Below are 12,151 nucleotides of genomic sequence, written 5' to 3'. Positions count from 1 at the left end.
CAGCTGTTTCTTTTTTTCGTTTTTCTTTCCAAGTGACAGCGGGAACGGCGGTGATCCCTTGCCATGCATTTGGAATCGGCAATGCAGGGCTCCTTTGGCCCGTACAAAGTACATACGCAAGGGTTGTAAATTCCAACCCGGCCTTTTTTTCACCTCAATCTGCTCTATCACCGACTCCTCAAATCTTCTTTTCTCTGTATGGTTTTCCACGTCGCACAACGGTTGCATTGTCATCGTTTCAACATCATGGCGAAATGCTGTATAATGCGGTTCGATTGATGGGTTTGTTTTCTTCCATTCTTCACCGGGTCCTTGTTTACATCATTCACTGGTGAATCCCTAGACACTCGTGGACTGATGGTGAGCAGCCGGAGTTGGGTGCGATTCAATTTTCTGTAGACTTTAATCGCTGACAGTCCAGGAATTACCTATGCTTAGCCTTGCAACGATTCTTTGACGGGGGGAGATCCCAGTCAGACCCAGTGTGGCCGGATTCGTACTCGATCCACACCATCGGGCGCCCTTGGACCCTCCAGGAAAGTAGGTCCCATGCGAGACGGCGAACTGTGCATTAGTTGAACGGCACCGCCTAATTTCAAGGTTCGTTAGCTTAGCTTTAAGCAGCGGAAACGAGTATCTATTCTGATACTTACCCCATTATGGTGGCAATCGTCCGGAATTATTCGTGAATCACTCTTCGGCTCAACTGACCCGCATTTTTTTCTTTCTTCAGGCCCCCTGGTTGACGTAACAGTGTTCTAGAGTAGAAACAAGAGCCTCCTGCGTGGAGCGTCTCAGGTCATCTCGAGTAGTCCCGCTAGCAAGGATGTGAGGAAGGGTTTCGGAGTTGGCCCCAAGGAACCACATGAACGATCCGGAGGGGACTTAGAAGTCCGCATTGATCGCATTTGGTTACCACCCACGCAAGCCCCATCCGTGCTAAATCTTCGACCGTTAAGCACCCCGTGTCTTCACAAATTGATTCCCTTATCCAGTGTCTTTGAGAGAGAGGCAATTCGATTGGGTGGACCGTTTGGGCTTCCCCGTTCGTACATTTTAGTACGTCCTTTGTATAATTGGAAGCCCCTCCATACAGCCTTCGCGAGCAGACGCCCAAGGGCGAATGATTCTCGCGTGAGCGGCCATCTTCTCCGAGGGCGCCGCCGACGTCTCCAAGTGGCACCCGATCGCTCCCACGAAACTCTCAGCACATAAAATTTCACTCCTTTTTCGATATTGTGATTTGAAGCAAGATCTTGGACTCGGAGGATTCAACCCCGCCCTGGTCCAGACAAACCAGGATATACCAGCTCGCTTCGTCCACAACACCACTTGATTCAGGATGACAATGGTGTATGCTAGTTCCCCCTGTTGTTCTTTCGGGCCGAGGGCAACTGACGATGACCTCCAGGGATCCAGATTCACAGACGATAGAATTAGACCGTGAATATCTCGATACGGTCACGGTTCAGGGTCGTGAGTATCAGAAATATTCGATCGACCATCGTACGTACTTTGGACCAGTCGATGAGGTAAGATGCCCAGCGTTTCATCGTTGTTTTCTCACTGACAGCTGAACTAGGAAGAAGCACAACGACTCGAAGGCCTGCAACAAGTTTTCCAAAGAATTTTCGATAATCGTCTGATCTTCCCACCGATCCGTCGACTGGAAAGAGTTCTCGACTGTGGGCATGGATCCGCATCCTGGGCGGTTGATGTTGCTGAGCAGAATCCCGATTGCGAAGTAACGTGTCCCTTTAATTGCGCCCGGCAACATCCTAATATTTGGTGGTTCATAGGTCATTGGTGTAGACATTGCCCCTCACATGAGTCCAGATGATATGCCTGACAACCTATGGCTCCAGGTAAGTCAACCTGTCTCACATCTCACCATGCGGGCCGGTGTGGTTTACACCATGAGAAGGCTGTCACACTGCCTCTGACCCATGTCTTGTGCTTCGGGACCTTTGTGTGATCCGTCAATCTTGGAAAACAGTCCTGTTCAGGTGTGTAACCTCCTGAAAAGCAGGCGCTAACATGTGCTGAATAGGTCGATGACTTGAACCGCCGTTTCACCTTTCCTGCAAACCATTTCGATCTTGTCCACTCTAGACTCCTTGCGACCGGCATCAACCGATCCCGATGGCCAACCTATCTTCGTGACATAGTCAGGTGCGAATCCTCCAAAGCAGGTTGACCTTGCCGTTACTCCTGCGTTCTCCAACTGAAACCCCAGAACTAACATCGGCGGTCGTCAAGGGTCCTGAAGCCAGGAGGTTGGGTCCAAATGGTGGAAATATACTTCAATGTGCAATCTGACAACGGCTCAATCACTGATGAGCATGCCCTGAGGAGGTGGAGCACACAATACCTGCGTGCTCTGGAGGACAGGAAAGATCTTCGGATCGGATCGAAGCTGAGGACTCTCATGACTGAGGCGGGTTTTGTCGAGGTGGATACGAAGATGATTGCTCTTCCTCTGTCTGCGTGGTCGACTGGTAGGTTCTTGGCCACCCAACGAAACGAATTAGACTGATTGACTCAATGCAGATCAACGGATGCGAGACATCGGCCGACACAGTCGTGCAAACATGCAGCAACTTCTCAGATCACTTGCACTATACCCATTGACTCAACGCTTGCATATGTCCCCGGACACCTTCAACTCTTTGGTGGACCAAGCGCAGCAAGAGGCGGCAGACCCCGCACTGAAGGCATATTTCCCACTGTAGGCATTGTTCCAATCTGAAACCGAGACACAAAGGCTGACAGAGTAGATATGTGTGCATTGGTAGAAAGCCATGAAGGCATTGGTCTGGGCAAATCGGCAGGCGTGATGGCTCAATAGGGGCAACCTCTTGCGGGAAAGGACTCACAGGCCAAGTGGGCCAGTTGTCGATGCCATCCCTCCCTAATTCCACATCCAGAATATTGTACAGGTTTTGCGGTTCTGCTCTTCGCATCCCTTTTGCATAATCATATCGCATTAGCGGAACGATGGTTAGAGCTTTTTTGGTTGCACCAGTTCTTTCCTTTTGCCGTCTGTAATGCAATGGGGATCTGTATCGATAACCGTCGCTGTAGGTTTGCTGGAGTCCACTGGAGAGCTGGGAGTCTCGGCGTGATTAATCGAAAGAGGACTGCATGGTCGCACAAAGAACGAGTGGGACTCAGCGGCGAGTGGAGTGAGAGGATGCTCATAGCCCACCGTGTGCATCACTGTTTCTCCGAAAGCCAGCAATTCCAACATGCAGCTCACATGGATCAAGTCTCGGCTTTAAAGAGCCTCGTATCCACTCGAGATGGGTCGCTGTTGAATTCTTACTAAACGCGGTAGGAAAGCGGAGGTGAATGAAACTCGGGGTCGAGGCATCGCTGTCACTACATAGGTTGAGTTGGATTTTTAGTTGACTGCTAGACAGAATGGTAGTAAAACGAAGCAGGAGAGGTTTTGAGAGCAGGAGGCTTGGGGGTGCAGATTAAGCTGTTGAGATCGTGCCCAGTGCACGATACCCGACACCGTTGGCTCCCGATCCGACCTTACCCTTTAGAGAAGGATGTGTTCGACCCCATCACGCTCCGAGATTCACCTGGTCGCCCGGTCATTATCATGAAGTGACAAAATATGAAGAACATAAAGGAAGATGAAACCGGAGGGATTTACCGAACTGACGGGACAGGGAGCCGCCGATTTTCAGGAACACATGATCTACACTATGTGATCTCAGAAAGTGTACGCTTTGACTGTCAATGCCAGCTGGTAAGAATGTTCACACCAACTTGACAACTTCACAGCCTCAGGCCTTCAGCCCTTCACACCTTCGCGTTTTCACATCTTCAAAGCATACCCTCGTCTCATATCGAGAGTGATAGCCTCAAGCGGCGAGCTCCCCTCAAGCCTTAATGAACAGCCACAGCATCTGTTCACATTCAGAAACGCCCAGAATTGCGCACGGATGTCTTACCGGTATTCCCTATGCAGCAGGAGCTCTGATAACCAGCATACTATCCACCGTGTTTCCAGCACCACAGCACGGATTTGGTACCTGGTACCCAATCACAACCGCCAAATCACCAACAACTGTGATTTTACACGAGCAGAGCTGCATATTGGGATCTAACTAGCGCTGTATTCTTGTCGATCTGTTGCTTCCCTTCTCCCTTACTCGGGAAGAGGTCATAACGTCTCTCGGCGTCTTATTAGAGTTCCTCTCGGAATGCCCCTGGGCGAGAGAGACGCTAGCCCAAGGAGATGGACTATCTCGATTGCTGAAATGACCTGCAGGAGCTCGCAATGCATCACCTACACACTCTTCACTTTCTCCTCTTTATGGGTGTGTTGGGGAGTGGCTTTGAGCCGACCATTGGGCACAGACCTAGCCGAGAGCCGCACCTATCGTGCCCAGTGATTGCTCTCCAGGGGCTCTGAGGAAGAACTCAGACTAGACAGCTCGCAGCTTCGATTAGTACCGATTAATCATGGAAAACTGATGCTTGAAAAGTCCACAATGAATTTATACAGGTGAAAATTGCCGAATACTTTTGCCATAATCAATCTCCAATTCATTTGTCATTCATGTACGGAGTACCTGAGACCAAATTGCCCCTGTTCTATGCCGGTAATACTTGGCCCCCAACTTCAACTATTCTTAGCCACCTTTGTATATACACAGCGAAATATTAGGGTAGAGCTAGCCAAGAGGACGATACGCACAGGCTGGACCCGATCTAGATGTGTTGGTGCCTGCAATACCAGGCACCAAGTTCTACCCAATCGGGGAAAGCGGGGAGGAAAAAAGTTGGCGCGGATTTTCATTTGAGCTCCGGAACAGTCGCCAATTCTTTTTCCCTTGCGATCAAAGTCACCAACAAGATGCCTTCAACACACAATAAGGAGAAGGCCTGGGATACAGATGATATCGATAAGTGGAGAGTAAGCCAACACACACAACTGCTTTCTTTTTCTCATTGAAAAATCCTTACTGACGGATCCTCGCAACAGATCGAAGAATTCAAACCCGAACACAATGCCGCGGGCAGTTTCGCCGAGGAGTCGTCTTTCATGACACTCTTCCCCAAATACCGTGAACAGTACTTGAAGGAAGCATGGCCAGTTATCACAAGAGCGCTGGAGAAGCAGGGCATCGCCTGTACACTGGATTTGGTTGAGGGTAGCATGACAGTGAAGACGACGCGGAAGACCTACGACCCAGCAGCGATTATCAAAGCCCGGGATCTGATCAAGCTGCTTGCACGAAGCGTACCAGTGACACAAGCGATGAAGATCCTCGAAGACGGCGTGGCATGCGACGTGATCAAGATCCGCAACCAAGTGCGGAACAAAGAGCGATTCGTGAAGCGACGACAGCGTATTCTCGGCCCCAACGGTTCAACCCTCAAAGCACTCGAGCTGCTCACCGACACATATATCCTGGTTCAGGGTAACACAGTGGCCGTGATGGGTCCGTTCAAGGGACTGAAGGAGGTGCGACGCATTATCGACGACTGCATGGCAAACATCCACCCCATCTACCACATCAAGGAGTTGATGATCAAGCGCGAGCTCGCCAAGGACCCGACGCTGGCGGAAGAGTCCTGGGACCGGTTCCTGCCAAACTTCAAGAAGCGCACGCTGTCCAAGCGCCACGTGCCGTTCAAGGTCACCGACAAGGAGAAGAAGACGTACACGCCTTTCCCTCCTGCGCCCGAGAAGAGCAAGGTCGATTTACAGATCGAGTCTGGAGAGTACTTCTTGTCAAAGGAGGCCAAGGACCGCGTTCACAAGGAGGAGGTTGTCGAGCGACAGCGCATCAAGCGGGACGAGAAGATGCGCGAGCGCGAGAAGGATTTCATTGCGCCCGAGGAGGCGATGCCGGCCGATCTCGAAGAAAAGTTGAAGAAGAAGGAGAAGAAGGAGAAGAAAGAAAAGAAGGAAAAGAAGGAAAAGAGCAAGCGGAAACGCGAGGCCGAGGAGGATGTCGACGCCGACGAGGCTGCCGAGCGCAAAGAGAAGAAGAAGAAGAAGAAGAGCAAGTCCAAGGAAGCTTCTTCCGATGCGGAATGATCTGCTCTTTGATTGTGGTATCGGTCTCTTGTATCGGAATTGGCGCTTATGGCAGTGCATAGGTCTGGCGTTTAAATGTCTTGTCTCCTGGTTCTTCGTTGCAACGTTGCAACCCGTGTACGCCCCAAGCTGGTGTGTACATTTACAAAAAATATTGTTCAATACCAATGATCTTCCTTCAAACCTCGCCAGTCTGAGTGAAGTAACTTTTGTAAAAAGCCGGCCTGAGCTCTATGTTGAGATGCTTTGCGATCTATAGACCATTGAGACGACTCCATCCTATATATATCTTTCTCTCAAACCTATGGCTCGTCACCTCGGTTTTTCTACCAATATTTGTGTTCGGTAGGTATGCGCTCTACATCATTATTTCCAATCGCAGTCGCGGCATGTATATTAGAATGGGTATGAGAGTATCCTCCAAACCGCGGTTCCTATGTAGTCAAACACCAAAGACAAGTCCACCTCCCACGACATATCTGAAGACAGTAGTTCAGACCGCTGCAGAAGTCCCCTCATCAGAAGACGAAGATGTACTAGAATTCAAGTGCCGCAACTTATCCAACAAGAACCTCTCCTGCTCTTCCTGGCTCTTCTTTAAATCAACACCCCAGAAAAGAATCCCAAAGCTGACAACACTCAATGCAAACAAGAAGTAGAATGGCGTCGAGACGTTGCCCGACGGACTCGCATCGATAATTGCGCTTGAGACGAGGGGACCAATAAAAGACGAGGTCTTGCCGATGATGCTGAAGAGACTGAAGAACAGGAACTCGTGGCCGCGTGGTGTGACTTCCGAGATCATGATTTGTGAGTAACTGTACCATGGGCAGATGAAAAGGCCGTAGAACGCTTGGTAGACCTATAGGATCGATTAGACATAACTGCTCATATGGTAGGACATGATTCACATACCCAGACTTCCCATGAATTGTGGAAGCCGAACTTGTCGGTCCAGATACCGATCATGCCCCAGCCATCAAGTAGGATGATTCCAATGGCAATGGTGTTGAACATGGTTTTGGTTCCCAGCCTGAAGCGTTGCTGGATTGTCCAAAATGCGTATATGCCAACCGCCTGAGAGAGAATTGTCAGTTTGTAACAAAATCGCTCAGGAAATTAAAGCTCACCTGCGCAGCAATACCAACAATAAGCAGGTATGTCAGTTCCAGGGTATTATAAGCAACGATACTATTCTGCAAAGTTCCAATAACAGTCACAGTAGTGTTGAGAGAGTCTCCAAGTAAGAAATAACCTATTGCCAACACTGTTAGCACCCAATAACCAAACAACAGACACAGTAGAACACAAAATCTTACCAATAAGATAGAGCAGACTCTGCTTCAAATGCCAAATCTGTTTCATAGCATGCCACAACTGCCACATGCCTGCAATAAGAATGGATCGTTTCCCAGGATCTTGACCCGGACGACGTTTCTCAAGCACAAACCACGGAATCGAGACAAGCAACCACACACCAGAGACGAAAGCAATCAGCACACTCAGTCCCCAGTTGTTATTGCTCTCGCTATCATTAACCTTCAACCCGAACATGATTCCGACAATAATCGCCAGAATAAAGATTTCCGCGACGGACTGAACATAGAAAGCGACATTGGCTAGTTTGCTGCGCATCATGGTGTCCGCATAGTCATATTCATCCCGAGTAATCGTCCCCGCCACATAAGCGTCCGCCTTTTCCTTCATTTCGATGGAATTGCGCGCCAGGCCCGGGAACGCAGCGGTCCAGAACGTGAGTGTAGTTTGATAGGCGATCAAACCGACCATATACAGACCGACTGCGACATGCCATTTTTCCGAAGTATGAACACCTAACCAGCCAAAGCCGACGGCGTAGGCAATAATCGATAGCGCTATCAAGATGTTGGGTCGCCAATAACCGAAATCGGCGAAACTGCCGATTATCAGGAATACCACGACTTGGATCGCGAAGGAGATTCCATTCGACAGAAGCACGATGCTGTTGACCGTGCGGGGTCTGCCTATAAAGTCGAGTAGTCCATCGTCAGGGGCTGCTTGGTAGAGCAAGTTTTGAAAGGCAGTTGGCGCGAAGTCTAGAACGGGTCAGCTTCTGTGAACTAAGATTAAAATGCGGACCCACTGAACAGTGACAAGCCATTATTCCCAATGTAATAGCTGCAGTGGTGTTTAGTTTCCGCACAGGGACGATTCAACGATCCACGCACGCATAATAGGCCCAAATTTCCATCTGGGTAGTGCGGTATCTCTCGTCGAATTGATCTGGTGCAATCGGCTGGTCGATCTTGTCTTGGGGACCATCCACCTCCACAGTGGAGAGGACGTCTTTCTGCTGATCTCGATCCATGACTGAAGAGAATAGATGAGAATGACAAAAAAGAAAAAAAAAACGACGGGATGGGAGTTAAACGATAAGCCCGTATTAAACCTTGAAAAGAGCCAGTCGCAGTGCAATAAAAAGTGTCGATCGCGATAAACTGGATTTGGTACTGGGACTATATCGTGTAGGGTTTAGTGAGTGCTTGACTACTTCCTCTCGTCCTATCAGATCGACGGATTTCTCAACTTCCGCATTCGGTGGCTTTGGTGGCTTTGGTGGCTTTTAAATAGCCTAATGCCTCAGGCCAAGAAATACCCGAAAAAAGACTAAAAAGACTATTAGAAAGTGTCAATATTTACTATGGGAAAATCTGAAGTGGTTTCGGACTGCCGTGCGAGGCACTAACTGAGTTGCAGTGGATTAGTGACTTAGATTACGAAATTATCTGTCGGTGCTTGTGTCCTGCGAAGCAATGGTAAATATGGGTAGTTTACAGTTATAAAGAGGAAGTGCAAAAGGAATCATTGACTGAATAACTGTGCCAAGTGGCCATGCCATGAAATCTCAGCTCTCGGAATTGGTTCAATTGCAAAGCCGATGGTGAAATTAGCCCAGTCTATCCAATTCCAAGGACTGGAAAGGGAAAGTGATCAAGAAAAGCTCAAAATGGATGGTATTTTATATGGAATCCTAAGTTTTGATAACAAAATAGTTAAAAAACTCATTTAGGAAACACTTGGCTTGCTTGATATAGTCTATTTTCGGTGCATTATACCATAACCCGCAGCGGTAATTCAGTGGTAGAATGCAAGATTGCAAATCTTGTTGTCCCGCGTTCGATCCGCGGTCGCTGCTCACCTATTTTTTTCGATTTTCTTTTTCTTTCCCCTATCTTAAATTAAAAGTAAGAATAGAAAGATAATAACTCACTGTAGATGTGAAGTTTGCCAAACTTATTTGAGAATAAGGTTAGTACTGTACTTTGACTCAAAGAGAACGCTTCTTCCTTGGGTATAAAAGCTTCCCATTTCACTAACTTCTTTTCTCCCCGGGACTTAACCCCTATTTATATAAGCCTGTCCTTCTCAATCAACTTGGCAGGTCCCTTTACTTCCTAGTACCAGTCATACCAACCTTCAATTCTTCCAGACTTCCTATGTGTTTCTGCTAGGGAATCCTGTCCCTATGACACTATTGCTCCATGTCTCGGGAAATTAACTCTATTTGAGCCCTGAATATCCAGAGCCGTTGGTTTATTCTCCCTATTTATATATCCCGACCATAAAACCGATGAGCAATCTGGAAGTTGCCATGAACTAAGCTGTGAGTGCTCACTTGTAGTATATAGCAGAGCACTCGGTGACCAAGCTGCTGATTCTATAGTAGCCGCAGCACTTCGCATTGCATCCTAAATCGACAATCTACGGTCAAATATTGGTTCACTGATCTCGACAAAAACATTTAACGGAATCCCAGGGTATATCACTTGGCCCTGCTACTTGAGCTGCGAAAGCCAGAATGGCCCTTGGCGAGGTTGTATACTAGATGTTGCAGACTGATGATGTGGAGTCTGACACCAAATGACAGTGTTAGGCCAAACAGTCGGCAGAGTTGCCCCGAGTGGGAAGAATGTTCCAGATAGCGGTTCAGGCGTTTTCTCGTCATGTCCAATGGTGTTTTTGAGTGAGGCCTACAGAGATGACCACGTCGAAGTGTACGGTTGTAATATGAGGTAGATTGAGAGTTGTTGAACCAAGAAACTTCGAAACGGAAAAATCCAACGCTTCACGAACTTATAGCCATGGCGTACATTCTCGTCGAAAGGGCATTGAGTTGGTGAATAGATTGTTGTATTTGAGAATAGGGTCGTCAGCGGTATGAGCTATATTGGTATGGGGACCTAGAGGCTGGTTGAAATATAGAATATGGCTGCAGTGTATCTTCAAGAGCTCGCATATCGCATCACTAAGCGAATTAAACAAGACTACTTGGACCTAATGATGTTGCGAGATGGACTTGGAAGTTTTAGTTTTCAAAATTTTAGTTTTGATATAACGTATGAGGAAACCATATGATAAACCAATAAGTCTATACATAGTGAGTTTTAAAGAGTACATGGAAAACACATAAACAAAAGTAAGAAAATATTACATAAAATCAGCCGATCACCGACCATCTAATGACCAAGGTGAGTGAGTATCATCCAACCAATCACTCCGAACCCAGAAAAATTGACATGCTTAGAAAGTGAAAGCAAGAGCGAGAGCAATCACCAGAGCACCGGCAGCAGAGCCGGCGACACGGGTGGCAGAGCTGGCGGGGAGGCTGGGGGAGGCGGAGGGGGAAGAAGAGTCGGAGCCAGCGCCGGAGCCAGAGTTGCCGGAGCCGAGGTTGCTGCCACCGGTGGCAGCAGGGGAAGAACCAGAGCCGGAGCTAGTGGCGAAAGCGGAAGCAGAGGCAGAAGCGCTCTTGGACTTGGGCTTGGTGGAGGGGCGGGTGCCACCGGTCACAGCTGCGGAGGAAGGACCGACGGAGGAGCTGGCGGAACCAGAGCCGGAGCCAGAGCCGGAGGAACCAGAGCCGGAGGAGCCAGAGCCGGAGGAGCCAGAGCCGGAACCAGAGCCAGAGGATCCAGAGCCGGAACCAGAGCCAGCAGAGGCAGTGGAGGTAGCAGAAGCGGCGGAAGAGAGGCCGGAGGCCGAGGTGCTAGAAGAACCGGCAGCAGAGCTGGAAGATGTAGAGGCCTTGCAGCTCAGGTCGTACAGGGGGTGGTGTCGGTGGAAGAACCAGTGACACCGAAGCTGGGGGCGGTAGTACCAGCATCCTCAAGAATGTACCACCAGGTGTTGGTAACACCCAAAAGAGGGCAGGCAACCTCGTCCCAGTACTGCTTAGCGTTGGGGATGCTGGCGACAGCGAGGTTCTCAGTGGCGCCAGAAGTGGGCCAGCCAGTCTCGGTGATCCAGACCTCCTTTCCACCGGCGATAGCCTTGGTCTTCTCAACACCCTTGTTGAAGAGGGCCTTGGCGTCGTCGATGGAGTTGGGGTCGGTGTTCTCGTAGTAGGGGTATCCATCGAAACCGAGCCAATCGACGGCCTCGACGACGGCCGCGTTAGAGCCGTTGGTCCATGAGTTCCAGGTGTCGACGTGGCCGATGGGGGCACCGCTCAGGGAAGTACCGGAGATGGCGGAGCGGACCTGGTTGATGTAGTCAGCGAGCTCAGCGGGCTCGACACCGGGACCGGCGTTGGACTTGACACCGATGACGGAGTTACGGTAAAGGTCCTCGCTGCCGACGGAGATACCGACGACAAGGTCAGTGAAGGCATCGCCGTAGGTGGAGATGGCGGTTGTGAGGGCAGCAATCTCGTTGCTCATGTCACCACCGGAAGCCCAGAGACCAAGGAGAAGAGTGGTCTTCTCCTTGATAGCAGCGGGGATGGCCTCGATGGGGCCGTTGGTGGTGCCACCCTGAATCATGGTGTACAGACGGGCACTGGTGAAACCATGATCGGTTCCAACAAGGTTCTTAGCGGTTGAGAACTCGGTCTCGAAGTCGCTTTGGGTCTTGAGGCTACCATCGACCTTGAGGGCACCGTAGTTAAAACCCTGAGAGACGGCCTCAGAGGTGGCGACAGCCATCGCAAGGGCAAGGAACTGAGCGGAACGCATATTGAATGTTTTAACGAGTGATAGTAGAAGTAAAAGAAAACCTGGAATAAAAGAATGTAGCCAGGGAAGTTTTGATAAGAGATGAAAATAAAAA

The 12,151-nt window shown here is 49.4% G+C and overlaps 4 protein-coding genes across 4 annotated transcripts; 2 read left to right on the top strand and 2 right to left on the bottom strand.

Annotated features, from left to right (window-relative positions):
- Nucleotides 1-1,342: 1,342 nt before the first annotated feature.
- N7517_004849 (class I SAM-dependent methyltransferase) lies at nt 1,343-2,732 on the top strand (the record flags this gene model as incomplete). Its single annotated transcript, XM_056722579.1, has 7 exons — nt 1,343-1,353; nt 1,412-1,532; nt 1,583-1,744; nt 1,800-1,865; nt 2,051-2,172; nt 2,260-2,498; nt 2,551-2,732. 7 exons carry the CDS (start codon nt 1,343-1,345, stop codon nt 2,730-2,732), a joined length of 903 nt encoding a protein of 300 aa, XP_056578829.1.
- Nucleotides 2,733-4,863: 2,131 nt separating this feature from the next.
- On the top strand, nt 4,864-6,064 carry N7517_004848 (KRR1 small subunit processome component; the record flags this gene model as incomplete). The annotated part of the gene is made up of 2 exons (XM_056722578.1): nt 4,864-4,933; nt 5,003-6,064. Exons 1-2 carry the CDS (start codon nt 4,874-4,876, stop codon nt 6,062-6,064), a joined length of 1,122 nt encoding a protein of 373 aa, XP_056578828.1. The 5' UTR covers nt 4,864-4,873.
- Nucleotides 6,065-6,557: 493 nt separating this feature from the next.
- Nucleotides 6,558-8,411, bottom strand: N7517_004847 (putative autophagy protein (Atg22); the record flags this gene model as incomplete). Its single annotated transcript, XM_056722577.1, has 6 exons — nt 6,558-6,926; nt 6,980-7,141; nt 7,195-7,319; nt 7,384-8,139; nt 8,187-8,221; nt 8,272-8,411. 6 exons carry the CDS (start codon nt 8,409-8,411, stop codon nt 6,558-6,560), a joined length of 1,587 nt encoding a protein of 528 aa, XP_056578827.1.
- A 2,213-nt stretch (nt 8,412-10,624) lies between these two features.
- Nucleotides 10,625-12,057, bottom strand: bgt2 (GPI-anchored beta-1,3-endoglucanase EglC; the record flags this gene model as incomplete). The annotated part of the gene is made up of 2 exons (XM_056722576.1): nt 10,625-11,185; nt 11,239-12,057. The coding sequence occupies 2 exons, from the start codon at nt 12,055-12,057 to the stop codon at nt 10,625-10,627; spliced, it is 1,380 nt and encodes a 459-aa protein (XP_056578826.1).
- Nucleotides 12,058-12,151: the final 94 nt, after the last annotated feature.

Source organism: Penicillium concentricum (assembly GCF_028827145.1).
Source record: "Penicillium concentricum strain IBT 3081 chromosome Unknown utg000002l_segment0_segment0, whole genome shotgun sequence".
Taxonomy (NCBI): domain Eukaryota; kingdom Fungi; phylum Ascomycota; class Eurotiomycetes; order Eurotiales; family Aspergillaceae; genus Penicillium; species Penicillium concentricum.
The sequence above is the reverse complement of the archived record's forward strand: the minus strand, read 5'-3'. Positions and strand labels throughout refer to the sequence as shown.